The sequence below is a fragment of the Camponotus vicinus genome, unplaced genomic scaffold, assembly GCF_025532165.1.
Source record: "Camponotus vicinus isolate PSW18456_S1 unplaced genomic scaffold, iyCamVici1.0 SCAF_4, whole genome shotgun sequence".
Lineage (NCBI taxonomy): Eukaryota > Metazoa > Arthropoda > Insecta > Hymenoptera > Formicidae > Camponotus > Camponotus vicinus.
In genome coordinates this window covers 4,455,360-4,480,895 of record NW_028141976.1, presented here as the reverse complement: position 1 = coordinate 4,480,895, position 25,536 = coordinate 4,455,360, and the positions used below count along the sequence as shown (strand labels likewise).

The 25,536-nt window shown below is 31.1% G+C and overlaps 1 protein-coding gene across 3 annotated transcripts; it reads left to right on the top strand.

Moving 5' to 3' along the window:
* Positions 1–880: 880 nt before the first annotated feature.
* On the top strand, positions 881–25,343 carry Gad1 (glutamate decarboxylase). 3 transcript variants are annotated; one of them, XM_083096615.1, is made up of 12 exons: positions 881–1,221; positions 2,124–2,187; positions 3,429–3,517; positions 4,155–4,245; positions 6,779–7,015; positions 13,129–13,445; positions 13,768–14,019; positions 14,650–14,717; positions 18,557–18,635; positions 19,937–20,086; positions 20,237–20,431; positions 20,588–25,343. In XM_083096615.1, the coding sequence occupies exons 3-12, from the start codon at positions 3,461–3,463 to the stop codon at positions 20,759–20,761; spliced, it is 1,620 nt and encodes a 539-aa protein (XP_082952741.1). In that variant the 5' UTR covers positions 881–1,221; positions 2,124–2,187; positions 3,429–3,460; the 3' UTR covers positions 20,762–25,343. The 3 variants fall into 3 exon arrangements, with proteins under 3 accessions (XP_082952741.1, XP_082952740.1, XP_082952742.1); XM_083096614.1 differs by lacking the exon at positions 2,124–2,187; XM_083096616.1 differs by lacking the exons at positions 2,124–2,187; positions 3,429–3,517 and having other exon boundaries at positions 885–1,221; positions 20,588–25,342.
* Positions 25,344–25,536: the final 193 nt, after the last annotated feature.

Genomic DNA, 25,536 nt, shown 5'->3' with positions numbered 1-25,536 from the left:
TAAATCGCAGATTACTATTTTAGATTTATATTATAATAAGATTTCGAGAAAAGATTGTTATTTATATTTATCGATGATGTATTTCATTTGCGTTTACTTTTAATTTATATAAAAAAGATAAATTGTAATTACATACGATTAGTATTTTTCTTATCTTTTTTAGAAAATTATAATGTACATGGTTAGCTGAACTTGATTGAAGCTGTTAAACTAGCTGATGTGATTTGCTGTTTATGTCTCAATATTATAAATCTGTGTATATATATATAAGGAGAAACAGTATTATAATTGTGTGTCGTTTCATATAGCAATCGAATATTCAACAAGATTTAGTCATTAGTACACATTTATATATTCTATATGTTTAATATTTCGAGCATTTCAAGCGCAAAAAATTCTAAAGAACTATCATATATTTTTTGCCAATATATATCTTGAAATTTACAAACAGAGAGAGAGAGTGTCATCCCATTCTTTAGAACTTTCTCAAACTTCAATCTCTTTCTATACCTCCGCGCATCAAAGATACCAGGATTTTCGTTTTCCAATCGCCGAAACTCTAGAGACTCCTTCTATCTCAACAATCTTTTGAGATAGCGAATTGAATAAACATACAAAAGTCGGTAGTGGATACGTTCTGCCAAGAAAATCATACGCGGCTAGGATAAACAAAAAGAAATCTAAAAACATAAAAACAAACAAGAAGAGAATTTGGCATATCTGCTCTCTCTCTCTCTCTCTCTCTCTCTCTCTCTCTCTCTTTCTCTGACTGTTTCTTTCATCCTCTTTTTCTCTCTGACGTCAAAAGTGACGTTCGTTTCAGGATTGGTGGTACAGCGACACGCCCTGCTATCCACCACTGTATTTCACCCTTCTATTTCATCCCCCTATATAACTCCCACCAGTTGCGACCGGATACAGCCACGCCTACGTAAAAGCACCCCCATTGGAGAGGGTGATTGCGTAGGTTGTGCTGAAATGAAACTGGGTCAGGCAGACTCGAGGCAGGCCGAGTCAGGCCGAAGCTCGAGAATCGTCCAGGCGTTTTCGACACGAAGCAGTCCCTTGGAAACCACCCTGAAGCCCGTCGTTGCTGCGCCACTTCGTCGGCATTCCACCCTTAAAGCCTACGCTCGCTCCGAAGCGAAACCTAGCCCTTGTTAAGACCGCAAATCAAGCCACCCGGCCACGAAGAAAACCCGGAAGAAGCAGCGGGATTAGGTAAGTACGAGATGAAGGTTGTATCAGTATAGATTATTTCTCTTCGATTCAAAATTGATTTTTGATATGTGTATTATATATTTAGAGAATGCCTTAAAACTTGATAATTCTATGTATTTTAAAAAATCGTCACGGTAAAAAAATTGGAATTAAAATATGTAAATTTTTGGAAAGGATTTATAGAATGAATATTCTTAAAGAGATTGGAATCACAAAATATATAATTTAATTAGTTGATAATCAAAATTTTAATATGTATAAAACAATTTAAATTTTGTTAAAATATTACTTTAGGATATGTGATTCATATAGAAGCAAAATAATCATAATTAAAACTCAATGTTTAACTGACTTTATAATTTTTGTCTTTCTTCTAGCATGTGATAATCAATCTATTCACTTTTTCTAAATAATTTATAGTTTTAGCTATAAATAACTCTAAAATTAATTCTTAAATAACTTTTAGCTATAAATAACTCTATTTGTATATAATTTTTACTATAATTAGTACATAATGATAGTATATCTTATAATTTTCATTCGTTTTGTATTTTATTTGATATGATATCTTTTTTTTAATATAAGGACATATCATTTATTTAAAAAATAACGACTGAAGAAAATCGTTTATTTTTATAAATTTAGAAAAATTTTTTTAAATTCCGAAAAGTGAAGACTGAATCTGCTGTTAAAATGATCAAAAAGAATTTCTTGAATACAATTTAAGTTAAAAATCATTTAATTTGTAAATATTTAAGAGAAACATATGTATAAGAGGAAATTGAAATGCAAAATGCTATTGTTAATATATTGAACTAATCTTCCAAAAATTATTTAATCAATATTTTTTATGCCTATATCTCTGTTTCTTTTCTTTTAATAAATTATTTCTCCCAAAATAGATTACACACGTGAGTTTCGACGCATTGATTTGATAAAGCGGATGATGACAACATTCAACACAATGTAACATATTTTCTTCGAATGCATTCATTAATCATGCACGTTTCTCATAATCATTCTATCTCTCTTCTATACTTTCTTCTGCATGTTTTATTATTGTACAATTGATGGACGTCTTTCAAGTTTTCTTCAGCTTCTTATATCCCAGGATTTCCCTACTGACTCAAACTGCAAAGCGATGCGATTGCTCAAGAAAATTATGAAGATTATTGTTTGGTTACTTAGAACACAAAGTGCGATTGATAGTTCGATAATCTATAAAAATTTGCTTATTTTACAATTATATAATCTTATAAACGCGAGATAATAGCAAGTTTAAAACTCCTTTTAACTTTTACTGGCTCTATGTATGTGTATGTGTGTGAATTTCTTTTTTTTATTCGTTTAATGTTCGCAATATTTATATTTATTTGTGAGCTTATCAATTTTCACTCGCAATAATTGTCAAATAATTAAGTATAGTCGTGTGTTTTTCTGGCCTTCAGCCACGAATCTAAACTTCTTTTAGCACGTTGAAGAGCAGTCTCTTTAATTATCTTCTACGCATAGGGTCGTTCATTCGACGGTATGTTGCGTGTTAGATCTTATTTTATTAATATTTCTAATATATATTATTTTATATTTTATTGTTTCTTAATTTTTTTATATTCTCTGTTAATATTTATCATTTTTAACTTTCTATTAATTAGATTTTTCTTTATGTGAATATTTTTTTTCATTTTTATAATCCAAATTCTTTTTTCTTTTTTCTTTTTGTTATTTTTCTATTAATTACGATTTAGATCTTGTAATGCTTTGTTTTTTTAGATACTTTCTGTTTATTAGCAGTTTATTTTCTACGTGTTTCTTTTATCTGTATATTAACAATTTATTTTCTATTTATTTTTCATGTGTTGTGTATGTGTAAGTTGCTAATAAATACTACTATTATTGCTCTATATTATGACTAAATCTTACATATTTTATTGAGAAAAAAGTTAGTTTCACATTAATAAAAACTTGCAATTTTTCAATGTTAGTGAGATGTGAAATGTATGTGAGAATGCTTTGTGTTTTAGAAATTAATTTAAGAAAGACGACGAAAAACTGCTCTCTGTCCATGTTTCTTCGGTCGCTCAGCCTATCGCGCTGCCAAGGCGATGGCAATCTCGCTTAACAATTTCGCAATCTCGCTAAAATTCGCCAAAGACTCGACGCCGCAGTACGTCGTGACTGAAGCGGAAATCTGTTGTTGATTGTTGTAGGGACTGTTGAGGCGAGGGACACAAGCAGAGACATGGACAATGTGCAAATGATCGGCACTAAAATCACAGCGATCAAGGAATACTTATATGTAAGGCATCCACATTGCACATCATTCATTACATCTGTTCGTTTAGTGAGATCGGCATCGACAATGTCTTCATTAAATATTTTCATTTGATTAGTATAAATGTTACTCTGGTAACATGTGCTAATTGTGTCCTCATTTTATACTTCGTCAGGTAAGCAATGAATTTATCATTGTGTTAAGGGAATAATTCTCTCCATTTTGCGAATATTTTATTTTTAAATTATAAATATATATTTTCTTTTAAATTTGGAGTAGAATAATATGCAGAAATCGGTGAATGTATATGTCAGTGAATGATTATATCAGTTAATATATTTAGTATTTACGAAGATAGTGTTGGTGAAAACATTGTCGACAAAATCTTCGTCAATGACTTTAATGTAATTCCATTTAGTAATTTTTAGATTAATTGTGTTAGTTTCTTGATTTCCAACAAGCGACAATTTATTGACTTATAATGTTATTTAATACGATTATATATTTTTATAAGAAAATTAAATTTCTGTTGATTGATTAAAGGTCTTCGATAAAACACTCGATTTTAATATTTGCCGTTATAAAAATCAATTCACTAATGCAAATATTATACAAATGCAGACAACTTAAGAAAAAAAGTTTTCATTATTTTGGATTTCAGAATTTCGCACGAACGCATTCACCTACCAGACTAATGAGTTCCGAAAACACCTATTCGCTCTCGAAGGAGCATTGCAACTTGAAGTACTCGGGTAAGTGATTATAAAGATTTAAAATTAATCAGTTTTCATTTGAGTACTGCATGTGTAAGAGAATTTAATATAAAAAAAAATATTTTGCTTCTTTAACATAATTAACGATTGTGTTCTGCATGGATGCTGCTTTGATTATTCACAATTTTGATTATTCAATAATCTATATAATAATCTTCCGCATCAGAATCACTCGGCTGTGATATATGAAATTTAAAAAAAACAAATTATATCATGGGTACATTTTACATTACGCAAGCGTTGACTTAGCTTTTCGAGGGCAAAATCCAAGCGTCACAATATTGTCCTGATTTCGCGAGGCTTGTGGGTCGGAAGGGTGCATAATAATAGAGGATTTAGAATTATTCCAAAGAGGTTGGTAGACGCCGAGTGGCTGAGGACAGATTACACGCCGCAGGGATGCGGAAGGGTTTGTCATCTTCACCGTTTGGGAAGTGTTAGCGGGCGATAACGACATGCACGTGCTGCTCGTAGAATACTTTAATAGATCTTTACTTCGAGTGATTTAAAAAAGATAATAATATATACAAATAATATATACAGGCATTTACAAAAATTTCATTAGAGAATGCATCGCAATGCGAAATCTGCAGTATTACTATAAATTAAGATTGTAATCCGGCGTATAAATCGGCGTGACTAATTGCCGCATATAACAATCCCCAGAAGACGCGTTGATTAAAGTCGAAATACGAGGGCCTAGGCACATCTGGTGCCGAATGACTATACGCAGGATATATCGAGTCCGAACTGAACAATATAAACTCGGCAAAATCTGCGAAATAATTTATATTTCATAAAGATTAAAATACATTTGAATTAATAAGATTTTAATAAGGTATTTAACTATTTATCTAGCTAGAAATATATATATTATACTACAGTACATAGCATATTTTGGACAGGAATAATTCATAGATTAAATAATATTTATTTTAAGTAATTAAATCTTGCAATAGCTTCGAAATTGTTCGTATCTCGAAAAGTGTTATAAACCTTGAGAAGAAAGCGAAGGTCTTTAGACATTAGATTGATGGAGCTGGATTAGCTGGATCTGACTGTTAGGAACCGGGGATTTCCCTTGTCTAACCGTAGGCTCAAGGCGATTCACTATAAGTTTTCGCCCTTCCTTCTTTATTCGGATTTTATTTAGCACGATCTTTACGATCATTGAAAAAGAATTGTTGGGAAAAAAACTATTGTTGAACAGATAACAGATCTATTTTTTTAAATTATCACGAAATACTTTCGTTCAAATATCTATTATTTAATAGGAAATTTATTAAATTAAAGAATAACAGAGTAGCGTGTTTGTAAAACTTGCAAATTTTTAATCAATATTTTTTTTGTTCGGGAAAGTTACTTGTGATTTAAAATAATAATATTTGATGTATTTTTCTGAGGAATACATATATGTAGAAAGAAAAACAAAAAAATAAGGACAATTTCATATCTTCTTAAGAAGTATCGTTTTCAGTACCCCTTCTTAAAAATGCTAAATAATAATTTGAAAGCGAAGTCTTATAGTAGCTTGGCTGTTTATCCATGGGATCACCTTAATGCAATGAGAGACGAGGGGTAGTCTACTCCATGGGGTATTTTATGGTCGTTCCGCGATAGAAGGACAGTTCAATTTGCCAAGGATTTACCACGAGTACATTGAAATGTTCTGCTGTAACGACTTCGTTCTGTCTTCATTGTATCGTATCTATAAGATTCGATAAAATATTATATATATATTTATGTGTAAAGTTATCTTTTAGATCTTTGCCTGTATGTATGTGTGTGTGTGTGTGTGTGTGTGTGTGTGTGTGTGTGTGTTGTTTCGTTTTTGAATTTATGTTTGTAGAATATCATATATATATAATTATATAATGCATGATTTTTGCACGCAATGAATTATACTAATGTTAGACAGCGTTATGATACCATGAAGAATTTGCTATGAGCAGAAGAAAGAAGAATAAGATGGTGTCATCCCACCAAACAAGTGAGAGTGTGTCAATATAGGTCTATACTTTCAATTGTTTGATGAGGTGAAATCATTCTAATTACGCGTTACTTCGAGGATGACGTCAAAGTCATGATGGTAGGTCGATGAAATGACAGCCGAAAGGAAATCTTGTCAATACAATTTTAATTTTCGATATCGCTGTAGAAGAGATTTCACTTGATCCCAACAATTAGAGAGTTATTGTAGCTATTGTATCGTATTGTGCATGAATTATTATTATTAGTTTCTTAAAAAGAAAAAGAAAAAGAAATATATAAAAACATCTTGATATTTTGATATCATAAAGACAATATCGATACACAATTTATTTCGGAAACATTGGAAACTTATTAATGTTTTTATTAATCTAAACAGTCTAATCAAAATTTATACATAAATGTATAAATATTTAGATGTTTTTAGATGTTTTATACTGATGATTATTGCATACCGCAGCATCTAACAAATAGACGATTCGTATATATGATTCGTGTTCGTATATTCTTATTTTGTTCGCAGACATTCTGCCAAACAACGCAGAAGGTTATCCGGCCACTAGAGAGTTCTTGATGAAGGTAGTGGATATCCTGCTAGACTTCGTCAAAGCAACGAATGATAGAAATGCGAAGGTCCTCGATTTTCATCATCCTGCCGACATGATGCGTCTACTCGATCTTGAAATACCTGATACCGGATTGACTCTTCAACAGCTCTTACTAGATTGTTCCATGACCTTAAAGTATCAAGTGAAAACAGGTAAGTACAGAGCTTGAATTGTTTTCTATATATACTAAAATAAATAATGCGCAATTTCAATCTAATATTTTTCGATTACATATCAATCAATTTCTATAACTAATAAGTCACAGTTGTTAATATATATTTTACAAGTATTAAGCGTAACGTATACGTATTTAAAACAAAAATAATATTACAAATAGAGAGAATGCTTATAAGTATAAATTAATAATAATTTCCAATTATTTCGATAATAGAAAAAAACCAATAAGAGTTAGATCGTAGATGTTAATCTAATACATATATATATATATAAATTATTTTTATACTTTTTAGTTTATTTTTAATAGTAAAATGAAGACGTATCAGATGTATATATTTTAAAAAAGAAAAGCTTGTTAAAATTAATCGAAAATCTAATTGTAAAAACAATTGTAACAAAATTCTCAGGACAGAAAACGGCAAATTTGAAAGAGTATTTTTCTCTTCTTCCTCTTCTCTCTCTCTCTCTTCTTTTTCTTAACATTTTGAGACTATTTATAAATCCGAAAATAATAAAAGTATTATGAGATAATTTGGTATTACTTTATATTACTTTAAGTCATGATTTTATATATTAATAAAGCATTTTAAATATCAAACATATAATAGAAAAGCTTCTCATTCGTTCGAAATATCTCGAAATGGTTCGAAATTGAAACATACTTCAGTAACAGCCGTTACACAGAAGTAAACATATACCGACATAAATATTTATATTCTGTCATCGATCTAGTTCTTATTGTATTTCATTCCAATATAGTCTTTCTATCGAAATCTTATTTCTGTAATTTTTCAAACAATTTTATATTTATATTTCATGCAAAAAGAGATGTATATTTTATTCAATCATAAATAATTTTAAATGTTTTATACAAAGTAATGGAATTTTAAATATTTTCAAATATTTTTCATAAATTCTTTTTTAAACACTTTTTTAATGCAAAAAAGTTTGTAAATCAGAATTATTTTAAAACTCGCATCAACATAAAACGCGAGATGCACAATGCTATTGAGGTAGTGGAACAAAAATATTACAAAAATGCAGACCCCTGTCAGGAGGAGCATTTTAACACTGCGCTATCGCGCGTCCCTATCCCCGAGGGCGATAAGCCACATAATTTCATATTCAATTTAGCATACGCGCTCGCAGAGGAGCAAAGATAAGGTGACGACAGACATCGGCAATAGAGCTCGACCGACCCTCGAAATAAACACACTGACGTGGTATTTATAATATAAATCGGGGTATACGCAGTAACTACAAAACTGAAAGATATCTTCGCGTCACGTTTTGCGCCACGTGCTATGTCATGTTTCGTATCATTAAAGATGAAATACTATAAGGCATCTTTTTAGATAAAGCTACGTTCGCGTTATTTTCATCATACAATTGATTTTAAAAGATGATTGAATATATTGAAGTAAGATTTTATAAGTTTTTAAGATTTTAATTTTCAAGTGTCAACGTGAGAGATGTACGCCATTTAATAAAATTTTAAATTAATTGATACAAAGAAATAAATCACTCTTCTTAATATAAAATATAATTTAATATTTATTATTTATATATTTTTCTAACTGAATTCTTTTTATAACTTAATTCTTTCTTATTTAAATTTTCTAATTAATTTCACAAATTTCTTGTCATAAAGTCTATAAAGTATACAGTATATTCAATATTCATACATTCAATAAAACCTTCAGATTCTCTTTAATCATTTCATTCTAATAAAATGTGAGAAAATATATGTGCAAAATAAATGTATTCATGGTATCGAGGTGAGTTTCAATTCGCAGAAATATTGCAGTAATAACGTCAATCTGTCGAAGCAGCTAGATTGTGATATAGCGGCTTGGCGAAATACCAAAAGTCAACCGCAAATCTCCCTTTCGGCGTGCGAAAGTTCGCTATCTCGGTAGGATTCGATTACCAGCTTGAATAGATGGTAATGCACAATGGAGCAAACCTAACTAAACTTAGGCCAGGAGGAATCCGGTCTGTCTACAGTCCACGTAAAAGGAACCGAGGGCCGCGTGATCATCCCCTCGTCACCAAAGGGCGCGTGCACGATACGTGCCGACAAAAACTCGTTATTAGATTATATGCCACAAAATTCGAGAACCCTTCGCGTATCGGGTTTGGGAGGATGATCTACCCTCGGCCACAGGAAAAATTTCCTGTCTCTGAAGAATATCAATCGATGTGTATCGATATAGAAGTCGCTTTTGAAAGGGCGGACACATATCAGAGGTATGTTGAAAGATATCAATAACGGAAGCGAAACTGATTATGAAGAAAAATCTATCGGTAGATGTCGACAAAAGTCGTGATATAATATTATAATATTAATATAATATTATAATATTATTATAATATAATATTATACTAATAAATATCAAAAATATCAATAATACATATCAAAAATAAAAATATTTTCGGCTACGCAATAATAATGGATTTAAGTGACATTTCGAAATGAAAAAGATATAATAGGTAGAAATCTAAAATTTAAATTACTTTTACAATTATTTGTATTGTAAAACGATTATAAATTTATTGTATAAGCAATACACATTTATACAGTATATTTATTCAATAGATTTTTCTAAATTATTATAATCTAAAAAAATAATTGTTTTATTTAAACAAATTTAAACTATAATTACTATAAACTATAATTATAAACTATAATTATAAAAAGCATCTTGCTACTATGTTAAAGTATGTATGTGGCACTGCTGCGTGAGTAGCGAATTCAATAGGATTGGTGTAATTAAGAGCCATTTCTTCACGATTTTTCCTCGGCAGGGTCGAGGGGAAACAGTAAATAGGGAGTAAAACTGTAAAGGGTGGTATAGGATACATACTACGCGATATAGGGGCAGCGGTATTTTGCGAAGCTTTAACGCGGGAAAAGCATCGGGGTACGGCGTCGGAGGAATTTAAATTGATATCGATAGTTCGTCGCGGAATGCGCAAATCGGTTCGTCACGGAATGCGAAAAATGCCGTATCACGTAGGTATTCGTGCGATGATAGTTCCTGTTGAAAAAGATCAAGCATACCGGGCGTTTAAAACATTCAACGGATTTGATTGCCTGTCGGCATAAAACAGTATATTGCACTCGACTTCCGGTAGCTATCCGGTAAAGAAAGGAAGAAATAATTTTATAAGATTTATTAAAATCATATAATGTTTTCGTACCTATTTCAAATATATTTTAAATAAAACTGAAATGTATCTAGTTTTCAAAGATAATATTTGCATGTTTTAATATAATAAAATATGTAGAAAATGACCATCATATAATACATCTTAAATGAAATAACATAAAAGTAGCATATTATGACACACAATTTTGTAAAATTCTTTATAGGAGTAACATAACAGCAATGCCAGGCACAATGTTTTCTTCCTTATGAGTGGTATGATTGATCGCGTGGTATTAATGTTAAACCCGAGTTACACACTTCGCTCCATACAAATCCCGAGCCCTATAATATATCACCGCAGCCTGCTTGGAGCAGGTTCTCCTTGCATTCTCTCTTTCTCTCGACTACGCGAGGGCAGGAGCAAATTAGTCGGAAAATGATTCTCTGGATAGCTATGAAGAACGTTTGGCGGTTGAGACAAATCATTTATTGTTGCAGCTGAAAATCGAGATCTTGTCGAGATCATGTAGCTAAATAAGCACAAATACGATTGCAAAAATAAGAAATCAAATGAAACTATGAAACTATAAAAAATTATGTAATCTAAAAAATATAATTTATAATATCAACGCATTTTAATTGCAGTATAATATATCAACGTACTTAATTATCTTTATTATCTCTGGATGTTGTTGTCAAGGAGAGATTTAAAAATTTTGAAAAGTTAATATCTCTTCAAAATTAATATCTAATCAAATCTATAATGTTGATTTGTCCTATTTAAAACAAGACTTAACTCTTGTTCTATTTTTCTCATTTTTATTTATTTTTAAAAATCGTTATTCATTTAATCTTATTCATTTTTAAATCACTATTCATCTTATTCATTTAAAAATTTATTTTCAATATGGATAATTACAAGAATAAGAAAACAATAAGTATACATCAACTGATAGCACAAGATGAGAATAATACAAACAATAACAGCCTTACGAAAGAATGCCAAATATGCCCGTGCATTTTCGAACTCGCGACACAAATCTACATAATGAAAAGCGGCTTATTTTGCATCAGTTGGCTGCACTTTGTTTGTTTTTCTTGGACGCTGCATGCGTTTGAGAGCCTCTGCAAACAATCTAGTCGAGCAGCGACGCGTGTGACGCGCAAAATGCGGGCGCTTCGGACCATCGAATCCTGCTCCACCCTTAGTCGCAATGCGATTCTGTCGCTCCTGCTAGACGAGAAAAAGAGAAAAGATCGTCTTTTCGCACACCCCTCGACCGGACGCGTGCCATGATCCACGGACCGAGATAATTGCGAATAACAGTACGACAAACGACTCAAATATCACTGTCTGGTATCGCGTCTGAGATCGTTTTCGCGTCGGATTCATTGATACTCGCGTCAATTGATGATTCAAAATGATTATTTATGAAAATTAGTCGACGCTTTGTTCAAGATGAATGTGAGAAACTAATATTTGAAATATTTTTCCAGTCAATGCAAATTTTTTAAAATGGAAAAAAATATATATTAGCAAAATCATATTTGTATTCTAAAGATTATTTTTATTTAAATGGACATATTAATGGACACAATGATGTGCAATATTTTTAGTGATGATAAAAATCCAGGTTGAAGAATATTTGTTACTACTTTACTTAAGTATTTTATTCTCTATTAATGGAATTCTTTTAATGGAGACACATGGTCCATGTTCATGAGTTCTTTAACAAGAATCGAAGATTATCCTTCTAGGCTTTTAACGTTGATTCAACTTTGCCACATGGCAAATCCCAAGCTCAAAGTAGCCGTCGATGAAGGGAAACTCCATACTTTATGGTGAACACTGATGCCACGTACCAATTGTTTAAAATAGATAATTAAAATACATTTATAGGCAACAAAATCGTACATTAAATCTACATCAAATAACACAAATTTTTGCTCGTCTTATTTAAATATATATAATATATTTGATAAATATATATGAAATAATTTCGAGTAGTTCTTATATAGATTAAAAATCTTTTAAAGCCTTTTTATATCTTTTTATTTCTTATTTTTGTACAATGACTTGATACGTTGGTATATTGTGCAAAATGTGTAAGAATATATCGAACGCACAAGGGTCAAAGTCTTTTCGATACCGGATATTCAATGAAGTGAATCCATCATATTTCAAGGATCAAGAGATTTACAATATCCCAAAAGGTGTTAGTGCTTTCGAAGGGTTCCTCTATGTGCCTGTCTGTTTCATTGATTGTTTCCGGATGAAACATGGGAGGAAACATGGGAAGTAATGTTCTTCTTAAATTTCGATGGTCACATATTCTTTCCTTATCATTTCCTTTGTATTTTATAATTTATATAAAAAATTTTTTATGAACCTACTTATATTGATTTAAAGTAAATACGTTTAATGCGTAACGCAAATAACGGATTAGAAGGCTGACATAGCTACGCATTTATGTCAGAAAGAGAGGGAAAATAAAATACTCGCTCCCCTAGTTGCATCAGAAGGCTGAGATCCCATCGAACAGAAGCATTAGGCTTGATCCTCGCGCGATGTTCAGCCGAGCGGATGACAACGTACTCTGGAAGAGCTTAAAACTCTCTCTCTAGGCGCCTTTTCTCTAGCGTGCCTTTGGCTTACGCGTTATGACGAGGTCGCGTGTGGCATAATAATACTCGAACACGTGCCACGTCAGTGTTATTAATTACTTTGCTATTAAGAGCCACTTGTCAACAATCAGTGTAGCCACATTCGAGGCAGAATGATTTATTAATTATTGTCAGTGACCAATCAGTAATTAATTCTTCGTTGCATTTGCATAATTTTTAACAAGAATACATATATATTTTTCGTTAAGCCAGAAATTTTATAAAATCAGACTACAACATCTTTAAGGAAATCTTTTTCTCTCATTTTTTAGGACATCCACACTTCTTCAATCAACTATCATGCGGCCTCGATTTAATATCCATGGCCGGTGAATGGCTAACCGCGACAGCGAACACGAACATGTTTACCTACGAGATCGCTCCTGTGTTTATTCTGATGGAACATTTCGTTTTGCAAAAAATGCGCGAGCTTATAGGCTGGAATTGCGGCGATTCCATTCTCGCTCCAGGAGGATCTATTAGCAATCTTTACGCCTTTCTTGCGGCCAGGCATAAAATGTTCCCATACTATAAAGAGAAAGGACTCTCTGCTATTGGAGGGCAGTTGGTTATGTTTACGTCCGATCAGGTATGTTAAATTTAAGAGAATGTTTAATAAAAATTGTATTCTGCTTTATTTTCGCGAACTCTTTAATTTTTTAATTAATAAGATTCAACTTTCGGAGAAGAACTTTATTGTCTAAAAATTGAAAAAATTATTTAAAAAAGTATAGAATTATATAAATTGTTATATATCGTATTAAAATTATTAATTACAAACTTGTAAATTTTTCGTTGAGAAATTAAATTAATTTTTATTAAATGTAAGTAGAGTTGTATTATTTATATACATGAGAAGCAAAAAACTGATTAGGTTGTTTACGATTTGCATGGATTATTAATGTCTGCAGTGCCATTATTCTGTGAAATCATGCGCTTCCGTTTGCGGCCTCGGAACGGATAACTGCGTGATGGTGCCTAGCGACGAACGCGGTCGCATTATTCCATCGAAGTTGGAAGAATCAATTCTCGAGCGTAAGGCCAAAGGTCACATACCGTTCTTCGTGAATGCCACTGCGGGAACAACGGTTATTGGTGCATTCGACCCGATCCCGGAAATCGCTGATATCTGTCAAAAATATAAGCTCTGGCTGCATGTCGACGTAAGTAATGCTCTTTTCGAAAAATGTGGAAACATGTATATTTATGTGCTGAATATCAAATATAAATTTAAATAACATTAATATCAGGAGATATTAAGCATTAATACCTTTAGACAATTAAAAAGTTTTTAAGTAAATAATACTTATTTTAAATCATAAGCAAATTTTCCCTGCATATTAATCTCATTAATATATAAAAATATAATTATCAAGTAATATAATTTTTTTATATTTAACTAAAATAATAAATACCGATTTAATTAAAAATTGGAATGAAATAATAAATATAATGATTAATAAAAGAGAGAGAATATTTAAATAGTTTTAAGGGATATTCTCACTTAAGATCCCTTTTAAATTAGATGCGCTTATGCAATCAAGTCCATCCAAACACAGTTTAAGCTGTAAATGCCAAATGCGTAAGAGCCTTAACATAAATAATAAATGCGGGAAGCGGCAGAAGTTCCAATACAACAGCAAACTGTAGGGAAAGTCTAAGTCAAAGATTAAGAAGTGCTTAACACGAAATTCTGCATTTTGCTTATTTATTATCTTGTCTTTCAAATTAATTGCTTGCTTGCATTTCATCATCAAATATTGCATTCTCAATTTTCTATATTTTTGTTCCAGGCGGCTTGGGGTGGTGGACTGCTTCTGTCGAGAAAGTACAGGCACCCGAGATTATCTGGCATCGAACGGTGAGTGTTAATATAAATATTAAAATTGATTTTGATTTATTTTCTTTGCATACCGAGCGAGAGACAACTGAATTATTATAAAAAAAATTATAAATCCCGTTAATAATTTTTTGATGAAAGTGTTTTTCCATTACTATTAAATTAAATTGTTATTGTTTTATATGCTTATTGTTCTTATAATGTATTTTTATATATTATTATCGTAATTACGTAATGTGTAATTCTATTTACTTCCGTGATTCAGTCAGAATATCGTATATGGAGGGGGGAAAGAGATTTAATTCGTATATTTTATAGTTTGTCGGGGAGCTTAGTTGGGCTTAGTTATGATGGACTTCTTTAAAAAACGCCTTCTACTCAATGTATATTGTATATGTGGAATAAAATCAATACGTCCCTTTACGAGGTAACTGCGATTCGAACGCTGGGCTGAAAATGATTTTACATGAGAATGGTCGAAGGCAGTCAGCCCGTAATGTATTGCTCGCATAAACCGCGATTAGGATGCTACTAGGGGCTGGCACCAGATTGCTTTAGAATGATTTCTTGCATTAGCAATACAAAAATTTTAAACAATTATCGAAAAGCGAATAGCATGTACTTTTTACATATTATAAATGTATAAAAATATTTTAAATAGAATTATAACTTTTGAAATTTAGTTGTAATATTAAAATTTAAAAAAATATGATATTCAATATAATATTCAATTGAATATTTGAATAAGAAACATTAATTTTAAATTTTCCATCAAAAATCTACATTTATGCGGGAGAAAATCCACGATTTCTGATTCACCTACTATATCTATGAACGCGAACGCAATGGAACCCTCCGAGCTGTGATAGGGGTCAGGGATACGGACGAGGCACGTATGGGGTTGGCGAGATTAATCCACGATTTGCATCCAGGCGCATCTGCTCCCTCGATTCGACAACACACAATCCCTGACCTGAAAATCGGTGCGAGAAGTCTCTCGGGAATGATTTATGTATAAAAAGAGATAGCAAGCCATCTATCAATCGTCACTATATTTCGAAGACGTTGATAAGTAAAAAAATATATTTTATCTTATTATGAATAATAGATAAAATACATTTTTTATTCATAATAAATAAGGATATGAAGATGGCTATGATGTTTTTTAAATTGTAACAATTTTATATTTTATTATTAAAACATTTCTCATCTTCTATTTATTTTACGGAATTTTTCCAATGTATATTTTACAAGAATATTTAAAATTTATTTGAAAATTATCATAAAATGAATTATTTTTCCTATTATATCGATGACAGATAGTACATATTCGCGATTTTTTTTATTTTTTTTACGCGGACTGTACCGCGATGGGTACTTCCTTCCTGGAAGTCTTGATTAAAATGGCAAACGAATGGCACGCCGAGAAAGATCCGACGCACGAGCAACAGCTGGATCAGTTCCCTGGAGCACATTTGTGGAACAGAATTCTCCTTTTACAGCGACGTCGTGCCACCACTGCGTCTTCCCTCCGCAAGGCTGAAATAAAAGCCGGTGCCTTGACAATGCCGGATTAAACTCGTACAAAGAGAACTGCCTCCCTCATCCTCTGAACGGTCCTCTTTACTCCCCGTTCTCGTCGCATTCCCGTTTTGGATTGCGTAAAACCAAGAATGGATGCCGTGATTTTACCTTCTCGGTTAAAATTGTTCGAAAATGATCGATATAAAAGGAAAATTGTTGAAAATCGCGAGTATAACGGGAAATTCGAAATGTACGGTTCAACTCATTTAGGAAGAGATATCAGACCACTTGCTCAACTTTCTTCAAATCAGAGAAACCTTAAGTTCCTAATTATAAGTTTTTATCTTATCATTAATTTCTCGAAGAAATTAATTGTTATTTAATTCTTATTATTACAAAGATATTTTTTAATCTATTCTTTAAAAAAATTCTTTGAAAGAGAGAGAGGGGGGAGGGGGGATTGGGTTTCTATATAAAATCTATCTTTGCAATACGAAAACATATAATGTCCCGATAGGAATTAAACTCCATCAACATTTTTTTTTTATCATTACTGAGTCAGAGGCGTAAAGTTCGCATTATAGAACTTTTGCACGTAGTCTACGCATATCACACTTAAGGGTGCGGGTAATTAACATTTCCTGTAATATATATCGCGCGGCTTTTGAGGTTGGCACCTCGGATAAATTTAAAAGCGTATGGAAGGGTGCCACGCGCGCCAGCTCCAGCTGCGAATCGCATTAATCACTCGCACTTTATACACGCTTTTCAAGTACAATCTCTATACGAACTTGGCGAAATCTTATGTACGAAGAACATTTCCTATCTTACTTCTTTATTAAATTATTATTCATAAATTTATCGTGGAAAATTTAGGATAATGTAAAATTGCAGATATAATTCTATCTATTCTATTTTTAATTATAAATTATGGTAAATTATGAAATAATTTGAACAAATGCAATGCAATGCATTGCAAATGCAATCTTTTTCTTGCATAGATTAGACAACTTTAAAATTTAATATACCGATATGTTTAAATATAAAAAAATGTCTTAACTCTAATATTTTGTCCACCAAAATATTTTATATACTGAAAAACATCGATAATTTTATATAAATACATTTTAAATAATATGCTGTCCATTTTTATAAAACACAAAAATAAATAAGTGCAAATTAAAATTAATATATAGAATATTATGAATGAAAAAAAAATATTGCACGAAATTTAGAGTAAAATGAAAATGACAATCTGCAACATAGAGGAAGATGCACACGATTAAATAATGGATAGCATCTGTTAACGACACGAATCGTGCTTCAAGGGTGCTTCAAGAGTACCCTCGTATCATCCACGGAGCATTCAACCGACACGCTGGACCAGTGTCACGATAAACATGTCACTTGCCAAGTCTAACATTTATCATATAGCACACGACGTATATATACTTAAAGCTGAAGTTTTACAATTAGAAAAAAAATAACATGCAACTTTTTCAATTTTCAATTAAATTGTAATTTTACAAAAAAATAAATATTTTTAACAATTATTATATTCGCTCAATATCATTTTGCTATTTATTATTGTGTCTTATCAGATTTAGTTTTCTTCTTTTTTTATTCTTTTTTAAAATTTTTTTAATGTTATTTTACTGCTAAAATATCTAAAATACACCACAAATTTATGTTGAAGAATGTGAACGTAGATTCTCACATTTCATAATACTTCTTCAAGGATTAAGAAGGGTTAAAGGTTTTTATCACCGGAGTGAGTCCCAGAGGACCAGGGGGCTAAATCCGGTCCTGTGGCTGTATTAATAGCTCTTCTCTTGAATTGATAGACCTTTTCTCATGGCACAGCAGAAAGATAACTCATATTTTATCCCCTATTGGTTCCCGTGGGAGTGGATAAGAGTTTGACGACCAGCTGAGGTCGGCTGGCTTTTTCAGTCAGCTCGATGCGGCTCGATGCGGTTCGTTTCGACAGGTTACTGATAAGACAGAAGATAAGAGGAAGAATAATTCTTCCATATCATCTATAAAGTGATTTTGGTTTATATGAAATGCAATGTTACTGCAGACAATTTTAATCCATAAAAAATATGCAGGATAAGAATTAATAATAATATATAGAGAAAAAAGAATTTTTTACAAAAAAGATTTAATAATGCTTCTGTGTAGGAATAATAATAATCAAAATACTTTACCTTCATTTGTTTATTAATTTTAAATTACTTTCTAATTATTTTTTAATTACTTCCTAAAAATTAGAAATTATGTTTTGAAGCAAATTAAAATTTTTTATGTAATTCTAACAACATATGATTTTTCAGGGCTGACTCGGTGACATGGAATCCTCATAAACTTATGGGAGCCCTGCTTCAATGTTCCACCATTCACTTTAAGGAAGACGTAAGTTATGATTTATATTAAATATGCGTGTGATTAATTATTAGATATATTTTCATTATCATAAACAAATCTATCTATACATTATATATATATATATATATATATATATATATAATCTATCTATACATTATAAAAATATTGATAAATTAATGAAAAGATTTCATCACATTGTCTTTCTTAAACTAATTGTTTTTGCTTTTCGAGTGACGTTTTACCCGAGTTATGACATTTTATCCGTTTTTACTTTAGACTATTTTATTTCAACACGATTAAAAAACGCTGACAAATAAAAATCTCGAAAAAAGAATATTCCTCGACGAATAAAAGTTGACGTTGCGATATGTCCAAGACATTACACTTTTGGAAGTTCCCCTGCCTGTTTCTGAACATACTGAAATTCCTGCATCGCGCAAGGCCAACGACACAACTAGCCGCATTCCAAGGGGTAGATCTACGTGCCAGGGTGCGCGGCACTACAGGAATTTAATTAAACTAAGAGATAACATATGTTGCCGTTCCCCCTCTTGCAGCACGCCGCTAGGGAGGGTTCATCCCCCCGCGCGACTCAGTTATTGCTAACTCCGTACTTCCCCTTCGGATATTAAAATTCCGTGCACCGGCTGCCGCGAGATATCCGGGGGAGACTGCGCCATGCTTTTGTCAGGCCGCGTTGTTGTTGACGTTGAAGAGCGATGTCCACGTTTTCATTAACATTGACAATCGTATTGTTTTTTAAATACACATTTACAAATTGAGAATTATGAAGAAATACTAATCTATTTTTAATTTATTGGCTACATATAATATGTAATTAAATATCCAATTCTTACAATTTGTCAAATATTAATATTAAAAATAATAATAATTGTTGAAAATACATAAATGGTAATTAAATCGTAAAGAATTTTTTTTCAGTTTAAAATGGAATATTCATCAGCGTTATCAAAATCGATGTTACATGTTCTTTTCCTATATGATGCAGAAATTTATAAATATTAAAGTCTGAAGAAATAAATTTTAAAAAGGATAATCTTAAAACTTGAAAACAATGGTCTCTAATAATAGAGCGCAACATCAGTGTGGCATATCCGCCATTTTGTAAATTCAATATCCTGAATTTTCTCCCTCGTGCGCATGTGTTGAAATGTCGTATCGACCCAGACAGACTCACCCTCTTCCTCCTCCTTCCAACGGCCTGTCAATCGGAAACCGCGAGACAATTCTGGAAGCGTTCCGTTATCGGAAAAATACGCAACCGTCTCTCACCGATTTTGAAAGCGAGAGCTGTTTTCACTTTGCAGGGGCTACTGATCAGCTGTAACCAAATGTCCGCGGAATACCTGTTTATGACAGACAAGTTATACGACGTGAGGTACGACACTGGCGATAAGGTCATTCAATGCGGACGTCACAATGACGTTTTCAAGCTTTGGTTGCAATGGCGCGCCAAGGTACAAAATCCATTACATTGTTAGAGAGCTGCCTTTATGTTTCCTCGTTATTCATCGACTCTGTTCCTCTCTCAAGGAACATTATAAGCAGCATTATTCTACGGTGATTTATCAATTTTTACTGAGATAAATTTAATATTTTACTATCAGGGCACAGAAGGTTTCGAGAAACACATGGATCGGTTGATGGAGCTGACGGAGTATATGGTTAGAAGAATTAAACAAATGCCTGACAAATATTATCTGATTCTCGAGCCTGAATTGGTGAACGTCTGTTTTTGGTACCTGCCCACGCGCGTGCGAAACATGCCACATACCGCGGAGAGAATAAAAATTTTAGCCGAGGTGCGTTTGATGAATCAAAGACATTTTATAGAAATACAAGCAATATCTGACACATCTAAAGATCTAGCTCTAGATTTTTTAATAATAAAATAATAATTTTCCGATTTCTTTTTTAAAAAATCTCGGAATTAAAGAAATCTATTAATATGCTTTTAGATTTGTCCAATCTTGAAGGGCCGCATGATGCAAGCTGGTACACTGATGGTTGGTTATCAGCCGGACGATCGGCGGCCCAATTTCTTCAGGAATATTATCTCCAGTGCCGCCGTAACGGAAGCTGATGTCGATTTCCTCTTGGCCGAGATGGACCGATTGGGTCATGACTTGTAAGAAATCTGTCCACACATAGGCATTAATCATACAATATGCAGTGGTTAAACGATTGAGCGTTTTAACATTGGCGGCAATCGTATTTGCCGCATGATTTATCTCAACATATTCTTCGCAACATATTCAGGAAAGATATGTATGCGATGAATTTGAAGCTCAGATCAAAATTCAAAATCATCAGTATGAAATGTAAAATATGCGAAGGTATGTTTGATTTTAAACATATTCTTGATTTTATTGTTGTAATTTTTTGAGAATTTACATTATTTTTTAGTAATGTGTATCATTTATTTTGTTTAATTAACTTTTCCATTGAGACATGTTAATATTATTCTTTAAATACTAGTGGCAACGATACCGATTAATTAATTTTGTGTTTAAATTTTAAATGGGAAGAAAAAAGATTAGAGAAAAATTTTGTTTTTTATATTTTTTCATCGTTTCATAACAATCTAAATCAATCGATATATACATATATGTATGTATATAATCATGAATGAACAGAGAAATAATTTAATTTAACATGAGTTTTTTTTTTATTGGATGAAAAAGACGATAATTTTAATGAAAAGTCAATGTGTAGTTAAATGCTTCTTTATCCTGCGACCAGTTCGCAGTGAAATCTAAATGTCGAAAGAGAGGAGGAGAGAAAGAGAGAGAGATATATTAGTAGTACATAAGTTTTCTAGATTTAAACGAAACACACAGCATATCTCCGAGAAACGAAGGACAAAGTTACAGAGTTAAAGATGCTTCCGGCCGTAAATTATGCAGATTTGTTATTTTTCACTACTCGATGCATGATAATATACATGCGTGTTATAAAACTATCAATCTCTCTTAATCAAAGCAATATTAATACCTATATATATATTCGCTTTTCAAAATATTCGGATAAAATCTTTTATCTTGAAATATGGATTGCGAAAGAATGTTCTTTAGAATTTATACTTCACTAATTATTTTTATAAATATACTAATTTTGAATAAAATCTTTATTTAGTTAATTTTGAAATATTTATATATAGATATCGCGATTTATGTAAATAATTACATATTTATAAATATATTAAATTAAATATATATATTCAATTTGTTAGCGATTTTATATAGTTTATTAGATAAGATTATATAAATCATTTACATTTTTAACATTTTTAACTTTTCTTAATCCTTCTTCTTGTCTATTGATAAACTATCTCTGTGAATCTTTATAATTTTAATTATGAAATTAAAATTGTTTAAAGTTTTTATTTAAAAATAAATTATGTGAAAGTAAATTAAATTTATATACAAAAACAAGAGATTCTCCACAAATTCGAATGAAAATATTTATTGCAATTTAATCAGAATTTTTGTGATTTTTTTCATAACGCATTGGAACGAAGGCAACGCTATTTTCGAGTAGTGTAAAAATATGTCTAAAATGTAACTTGTAAGAAAGCAACTTTCTGATTCTAAGCGTTATTCTATCTCTGTTGTACGCATTGCAACAAATTGTCATCGAATAGCTTCGGAATAGAAATTTTCTATCGCCGTGATGCTATAGATGCATAACATAAATTGACATTGTTCTTTCCATTATAGAAAATAGATTTAATGCTGTGCATTATTCTCTGTTGAAGTATTGAATTTATAATTTATCGATTGTTTGCAAAGATAACGTTGACACATGAGATGGACTGCATCTATTATATATATACACAAAAATATATGTATATTATTAATTTACTGTTAAACAGTTTTAATCGAACGAAGAATACTATTTAATATATATATATATATATATATATATATATATATATATATATATGTATACATATATATACATAATGAAGCATTATATATTATATATATTTAGTGTTGAGATTTTAAGAATACAAAACACAAAAAACCCATGAAAGTACATGCTTTTTCAAATATTGATGCGAACGGTTGTCACTTGATTCGTCGATGCTATTAAAATTTTATTTATTTTTCATCAATACAATATTGTAGTTAATGATTGTATTAGTGATTTGTCACAATGAATTAACGTAATTTTCAATATCAAAGATCTCGTAATAATTTTCTAGAAAAGGTAAAGTATGTCTTGTAAATAATTTTTTGATCTAATTTTGATTATTGATTAATGCACTTTATCTTACGTTTGTGCTCAGTTTATTTCAGTAATTTTATATATATACATAACATATGTGTATTACTAAATACAGTAAATTTCTCACTATGATGACAAATATTTCAATCTGTTCGACGATACAACCGAACGACTCTATAGATTTCAACTCACTCAACTCGCCAATACGAAATAACAAAAAAAAAGATACTAAATAACATAAAATACCTAGGTGTATACAAAGAAATATGAGTGTATTTATGTACATCTTCGGTGCACTCATCGCGCGTTTCTTCTCCGTCGACGACTGCCATGCCGTCGTGACAAATAGCTTAAGTCATATTTAGAGGAATACATTTAGAAGAGGTGCCGCAATTAGTGCCAGGAAATTAATGAGGAGATTAATCGAAGTAGAGAATATCGATATATCTTGTAATTTAATGCCAAAGATGTTTATTGTACGTATTTAAATGACTGCGCTTGGCTGACGGATTATAGCAGGCAATGTCAATTCTATGAAACGTATGTAATGTATAAAACATAGAGCGCGTTATATGCTGAACTCTGCATCAATGAGACAAATAAAACTAGAAATTAGAAACGAAAAGATAATTTATTAAGGAGAAAGTAATATCTTTAAAATATTAAATATTCACACTTTTTTGAATATCATATTCTTCTTAAAATATATTCATTTTTATTCATATTTTTACATGAAAAACTACAATGAAAACTTTTATTCTTATTTGTTTGAAATGACAAAGAGACACACATTTTTTAAAATCATAATATTGTTACGTAATCGCGTGGAAAAAATATCAAATATTTTGATATAGCAGCTTTTAAACGATTTCCAGTTTATATCGTAAATGCCAATTTGAAATATTATTCACAAGAACAAATAGTATTTATTGATCCAGAGTTCAAAAACAATTTATTTGTAATCATTATATGCGTCAAAGGGGAGACAAAATGTATTTTTCGAAAGAAAAATGAATTAAACAATTCATCTGACCAGCAAACCGATACCTGCAAAGAGGCATTTTATCGAACCGTTGTTAATTATTATTCATAATTCTATCGGCGTTGCGAGTTTTTTTAGTCATAGTCGTTGGCACTGCCAACATAGCGATCAATGCTATTCATAAACGAATCTCTCTCGTGATTATACACATCTTACTAATTCCCGTGTAAAATGATGGTTTTTTAAAGGAAAGAGTGATATATTTATATGGAAAGAGTATACTCGTCCCTGTAGACTCCCGGTTATTTAATTTGCGTGTAATTAAAAGATATATTGAGATGTTCAATGCCGCATATTTTTTCCTTCAGAATGTAAAGAATCTTTACATATATGCGGCCAACATGACGAATCTTAGCAATAGAACTAACATAGCATTAATATTTTAAAAAATGTAGCGACTTATTAGAAATTATATAATATTTATATAATTACAATTTTTAGAACTGTTATGCCAATTTTTTTGTAGATAATTAGTGAACCGTATTATAAAAGTTTGTATATAAAGTACCACTTTAATGCGTATGAATACTTTACTTATTAAATTAAATATAAAAGAAATGGAATTAAATATAAAATTTTCTAATATGAAGTGATATGATTTATAAATTTTATATTTAATTCTAATCGATTATGTATACATTACTAAGTATCATGCACATTTTCGAAAATGCACTGCACAAATCACATTTTTGTATAATGCATTCTTATTATGCACTATCTCTTATGTATTTTGTCTATTATTTATAACATTATTGCAAATGTTATTATTTATCACATCGTGTTGCATATTAAATTTTAGACATCTTATTGCATTAAACACATTACGCTAATAACATTTATCAGTACATTTATTACTTTCTTCGATAGTCTACATCGACGAGAAATACGTGTGTATGTAATCGAATAAATCTCTTACTTCGATTATGTTAACGAAATAGGAAATCATCTTCTCGAGTCACTAATACAATTAATATTTCCTTTACTGACAATTTATAGCGTCCACCTTGAAAATCCTTGATCTTATTCTCGTTAATTATTAATCTTTATTATTAGTCTAAGTTGGTAACGAAGCAAGGTAAGCAACAACAAAGTCCCAAGTCTTCCAAACGATGAGAGTATCGATTAGTGTTTAGCGAAAAAGCCTCGAAACATCTTCGAGGAGAAAGCTGTCCTTGTATACTGTAACTAATGAGAAATACATTTATAAATGCACACATAGAGAAAACATATATGTATATGCGTGTGAGTAAAACTTCGTTGATACGTGAATGAGAAGTGAAAGTTGAGAAAATATGCGGCGATGAGATAAGGATGATTGTATGCTGACACGTAACCATGTTGTTCGAATACCACCTACTCACCTAATTACCCTTATTATCCACTGTATATCAATGTCTAATAAAGCGCTGTTACCTCAAATAGTCATAATGTACTAATAAGTTTATATAATTTGTATGCATTTTGTCATTAATACTTTTTTTTAGATTTATTGCGTAAAAGATGGAGATGGAATAAATTTTGGATCATAAAATTTTTATTTCAAAAATTAAATGTAATGTTTCTATTAAAAGATTTATTCTAATTTATCATCAAAGATTTTTTCAATAGAAGAAAATAGGAATAAAATTGATAATG

Excerpts from the sequence above, each read along its gene's own strand:
- Gad1 (XM_083096614.1), top strand. The coding sequence starts at position 3,461 with ATGGACAATGTGCAAATGATCGGCACTAAAATCACAGCGATCAAGGAA. Across the intron at positions 14,020-14,649 it reads AGCTCTGGCTGCATGTCGAC|GCGGCTTGGGGTGGTGGACT; the intron begins GTAAGTAATGCT and ends TTTTTGTTCCAG. Across the intron at positions 14,718-18,556 it reads AGATTATCTGGCATCGAACG|GGCTGACTCGGTGACATGGA; the intron begins GTGAGTGTTAAT and ends ATGATTTTTCAG.